The following is a 4,984-nucleotide window of genomic DNA, read 5'->3' on the forward strand; positions in this document are numbered from 1 at the left end:
CGCAAGGAGCTGCTTTGTCACGCTGAGGTGCGTGGAAGCAGAACGGGTCCGATTCTGCGCTCCCCTGGGAAGGTGCTGGTTCCTTGGGGCCGTTTTCAGGCCCACAAAGGGGTGCTGACGCGTCCCGGGACTGTGCAGCCCGACTGCTCGCTCGGTTACAGCTGAACGGCAGCAAAGCCGAGCTGGCGGGCATGGGGGGGCGGCGGCAAGCAGGACAAACAAACAAAAAAAAAAAACAAGCCAGGGACAGGCTCGAGTTTACGCTTTAAGTGCATTCCCCTGAAGCAGTTGCCGTACTAGGACCAGAAGTGCAGGGAAGGGATGGCAAATGTCTTGCTCCTAGTAGATAAATCTCCCTGAAATTATCGATGGAAACCCTTCCCCTTGTATTTGAAAAGCTGCGCTTTCCGTACTCTCCTTCAAGGAAGCGAAAGAAAACGGGCAAACCACAAGACCTTGAGGCATGAAAGGCTGTTATGGCTCACTTTTGCCAGAAACCCACAATCCTGCCTTTATTTTCCTGGGCAGAGAGCTGGGATTCAGTATCACCCCAACGTGGGATGCTCGCCAGAGCATCACCTTTGAAAAACTAAGCCTTAATGCTGAGACTTGCTCTTACTTCCCCCTAGGTCAATGTTGGGTGCGTACCAAAAAAGGTAAGCAGGCTTTCGCCACCGGCTCCAGCAGCGCCTTGGCTGTGGGTTGGGTCTGGTGTGGGTGTCTGTCGAATTGTGGGGAGGTGCTGGTGCGGGGTGTGGGGAGGAAGCAGGGGCTCGGAGCGTATTGAGCCATCGGGATGCCATGAAGCGCTCAGACCCATGTCCCGTGGGCTGCTCTGGGCAGAGGTAAGGCATCGGGAAGTGTGGCAGGGGTTTTCCCAAAATCAAACTGGTCTTCCCGAGCCAATTTGTGGTTTGTGTGGGCAGGTGATGTGGAATGCGGCAGTCCACGCAGAGTTCATTCATGATCATGCCGACTACGGCTTCGAGACGCCCAGCGTCAAGTTCAGCTGGAGGTAAATATGGAAAGAGCCGGTTGGAAGCGAGCATCTCCTGATGCGTGTCCCATGGGGAGCAGCCGCAGGCCCTGTGGTTCATTCTCCACCCCGGAGGGTCCCTGCCCTCTTTGAGGCTTCCTATGGATGGATGCTGAGCTGCTTACGTGTCCGGGATTCCCACTGTATTTTGGAAAGAAGGGGTGGCAAACCGGCTGTGGGAAGAGACTCCAAAAAAGAAGGATGCAGGGAAGGCAGGCACAAAAATCTCGTGTCAGTGGGGAAGGCTACTGCCTGCTGGGTAACTCGGGGCCATTTTATTTTGTGGTGTGGGTGTCACGTACCAAAGGGATTGAATTGTTTTTTGCTGAGCTCTGTGGGTTCATTCGTTCACGGTGACAATAAGCCCCTGCTCTGTTCCAGAACGATTAAAGAGAAGCGTGATGCTTATGTGAGGCGCCTGAACGAGATCTATGAGAATAACCTAAAGAAGGTGAGGATGTGTTTATCCTGCGAGCCGAGCAGGGAAGCAGTCTCTGCTGGATTTTTGGCCACTTTTCCAGCTTTAATGGGTGTCCTCTTTTCTAACTGTGGAAGTCCTGGCTCCATTAGCTGGCTCTCACACCTCCTCCTGCTGTTAATGACATAACTGTTACTCCCCTAAGGCTCACATCGACATCATTCGGGGCTATGGCAAGTTCACCGCTGATCCTGAGCCTACCATCGAAGTGGATGGGAAAAAGTACACAGCTCCTCACATCCTTATAGCCACGGGTGGGCGGCCGTCTGTCCCTCCCGACAGCGAAATTCCCGGTGAGCCTGATGAAAGTCCCCAGGCTGCCTGGAGAGAGGTCTTCCAAAGCAAAGCGGGTTTTGGGAGGTGGGGGTGGGAAGTGGGGCTGGTGAGGGGTACGAAAGGGGCTCTACTTTGCAGGTGCCAGCCTGGGGATGACCAGTGATGGCTTCTTTGACCTGGAGGAGCTGCCCAGGTAAAGCAAGGCTCACCCCCCCAGCCCCCACCACCACCAGCTCGGCGTGTCTGTACATGGCTTCGTCGCTTCTCCGCAGGCGCAGCGTTATTGTTGGTGCCGGCTACATTGCAGTGGAAATCGCGGGGATCCTTTCCACGCTGGGCTCCAAGTCATCCCTGCTGATCCGCCATGACAAGGTAGTGTCACTGGCTTTCCCCAGCCGTGCTTCCCGCTTGACAGACACATTCCACCGGGATTTTCTGGTTGTTGGCTCCCATGAGCTTGTAAAGGAGGGTCCGAGTTGGCGCAGGCTCAAGAGGATGGAAATGGTGATACAGAGGATGGTGGCATTAGGCTGATAGGTTTAAGGAAGGACTGGGGAGACAGACAGGGCGAGAAGAAGAGCGTAGATGTGCTGCCAGGCGCGTTTTTGCAGCACCAACCCACATGCCCGGCATTTCTGCAGCCGTGCGTGCCACTGCACCCATTTCCTTGAACTTTATTTCAAGTCATGACTTGAAAAAAAAAAGGAAAAACCAGCAGAGGAGAACTTTATCATTAACCAGAAGTGCCCCAGGCCTCTCTGGACCCAGATGGGGCACAAGCACAGGGAGATGCTGGTGGAGGGGGCTGCCAGGTGGTGCCTTTGCCTGCAGACCCTCATCTGACAGGGCTGGTGGGTCCCTGCCCAGGTCCTGAGGACCTTCGACTCCATGATCAGCTCAAACTGCACCCAGGAGCTGGAGAACACCGGTGTGGACGTCTGGAAGCACACGCGGGTACGGACGCTCAGGGCAACCCCATGGCTTGTCCCATCCCTCCTGGAGAGGCAGGAGTGGGGGAAAGCCATCGTTTTGGGTACCGCTTGCCAGGTCATGGCTTTGGCTGCATCGCTGGTTCTGTGGTGTGGCTGCCATTGCCTGTTGCAAGGCCAAAGCCATCAGCACCTTCTCCTCTGCCACTCCTGTTGTTGCCCGCAGGTCAAGACAGTCACCAAGTCCCCTCAGGGGCTGCTGGATGTGGCAGTGCCCTCCTCAGTGCCCGGCCGCAAGCCGACGGAGGGAGTGATCCAGGATGTGGACTGCCTGCTGTGGGCCGTGGGGCGGGACCCCAACACGGAGGAGCTGTGCCTGGACCAAGTGGTGAGGTGGCAGCATGTCTCTTCCGCACTGCTGTGAGGATGCCTGCAGGTCTCTGGGGGGTCCCATGGGTCTCTGGAACCTGCTGCAGGATGGTGGTCCTGCCATGACCCCCCACCAGCTAGGAACATGGCGGCCACCAGCACGGGTCCCCCATGGGCATTGCTTGTCGCATCCCTCCTGGGGCACATGTCGAGGCAGCTGCTGTTTCCCGCGGCAGGGTGTGCAGATGGATGCCAAGGGGCACGTAGTGGTGGACGAGTACCAGAACACCACCAGGAGAGGGGTCTATGCCGTTGGGGACGTCTGTGGGAGAGCCCTCCTCACCCCAGGTACCACGACCGTGCCCCTCTCCGCAGCCCCTCAGTGCCACGCTGTGCCACAGTGCCACTCAGGCTCCCTATCCCTCCCCGCAGTGGCCATCGCGGCCGGCAGAAAGCTGGCCCACAGGCTCTTCGAGGGCAAGCAGGACTCTCGGCTGGACTACCATGACATCCCCACCGTCGTCTTCAGCCACCCACCTGTTGGCACCGTGGGCCTCACCGAAGGTGGGGATGGACAGGGCGCTGGGGAGTGAAGAGGTTGGGGACATTATGGCTCAGAGCTGCTGGTTTGATGCTTGAGGAAATGATCTGATCTCTGGCAAGCGGTCTGAGCCTTGCAAAACGTGCTTTGACTCCCTCTTTATAAATGCCTTGTGTATATGGTGCATCCCCTTGATCTTCGTGCCGTGTCTTCTGCTGCAGATGAAGCCGTGGCCACGCATGGGAGGGAGAACGTGAAGATCTACAGCACATCCTTCACCCCCTTGTACCACGCCATCACCCAGAGGAAGGTTAAGTGCGTCATGAAGCTGGTTTGTGCTGGCAAGGAGGAGAAGGTACGTGGAGAGGACCAGGGGACAGGTGGATGCTGCAGGTGGGTGGCGGGGACCACAGCTGGCTGTCCTCTTGTCCCTGCATGGGCAGCTCTGACCTGCTCAGAGTGGGTCTTGGGCTGGAGTCCAGCTCCCCTGGCACCAAGCCCAATGTTCAGCCTGGATTTCACCAGTGCTGGGTCCCATCCGGCCTCTGGCTTCTTCCCCAAAGGTGGTGGGATTGCACATGCAAGGGCTGGGCTGTGACGAAATGCTGCAGGGCTTTGCCGTGGCCATCAAAATGGGGGCCACCAAGGCTGATCTGGACAACACCGTCGCCATTCACCCCACTTCTGCTGAAGAGCTGGTGACGCTGCGGTGAGGTGGTGGGCGCAGGCAGCCCCAGGGACTGCAGCTGCAGCTGGGGAAAATGTTTTATATGTCTTAAAAAAATGCCTTAACGTCAGGTGGTTGGCTGGAGAGTGTGTCTGTAAAATCAGCGTGGCTTGCTTTGGAGTGGAAAATAAATACAGTGATGCTGGCAAGTCTCTGCCTTTCGCTTTATGGTGCCTCACTCCCACCGTGCCCAACCATGGCACGGTCCCTCAGCGCGGTTTGGGGGAAGGCTGCTGGTAGCTGGGCTCCTCCGGTACCGTCCCCGACCCCAGGGCTGTGTGGGGAGCAGCAGAGTGGGGCAGGACAGCTGGGTGCTTGGGGTACTCGTGGGTGCTGGAGTGGCCTGGATGGGCTCTGTCCTCTGCCGGGGGCTCATGGAGGGGTGCATCCGCGTTGCTGTGGGACGTGGATGCATCAGCATCACTGTTGGATGTGGGATCACAGGGGAGCTGCTGGCCTGACCCTGCATCCCAGGGCCTTCCAGATCCCCTCTGCTGCCCCGTTGCTGTCTGCTCTTCGTGGCTGCGGCTCTCGAACTCTCAAAGTTTGAGGCAGCTTGAAGCAGCCGAGGGCAAAGCTGGCCAGGAGAGGTGGGGCACAGTGCTGATGCTGGTGGAGGAACTGCTGG

At 57.8% G+C, this 4,984-nt stretch overlaps 1 protein-coding gene across 1 annotated transcript; it reads left to right on the top strand.

The window, feature by feature from the left end:
- Positions 1-629: 629 nt before the first annotated feature.
- On the top strand, positions 630-4,342 carry GSR (glutathione reductase; the record flags this gene model as incomplete). Its single annotated transcript, XM_009700371.1, has 12 exons — positions 630-656; positions 927-1,015; positions 1,418-1,487; positions 1,660-1,807; positions 1,929-1,983; positions 2,063-2,162; positions 2,658-2,744; positions 2,946-3,107; positions 3,325-3,436; positions 3,521-3,652; positions 3,851-3,984; positions 4,193-4,342. Coding segments are annotated over 12 exons (1,266 nt in total), but the record flags the coding sequence as incomplete, so codon positions are not given.
- Between the last annotated feature and the right edge of the window lie 642 nt (positions 4,343-4,984).

The sequence above is a fragment of the Cariama cristata genome, unplaced genomic scaffold (assembly GCF_000690535.1).
Source record: "Cariama cristata isolate BGI_N322 unplaced genomic scaffold, ASM69053v1 scaffold13135, whole genome shotgun sequence".
NCBI classification, from domain to species: Eukaryota; Metazoa; Chordata; class Aves; order Cariamiformes; family Cariamidae; genus Cariama; species Cariama cristata.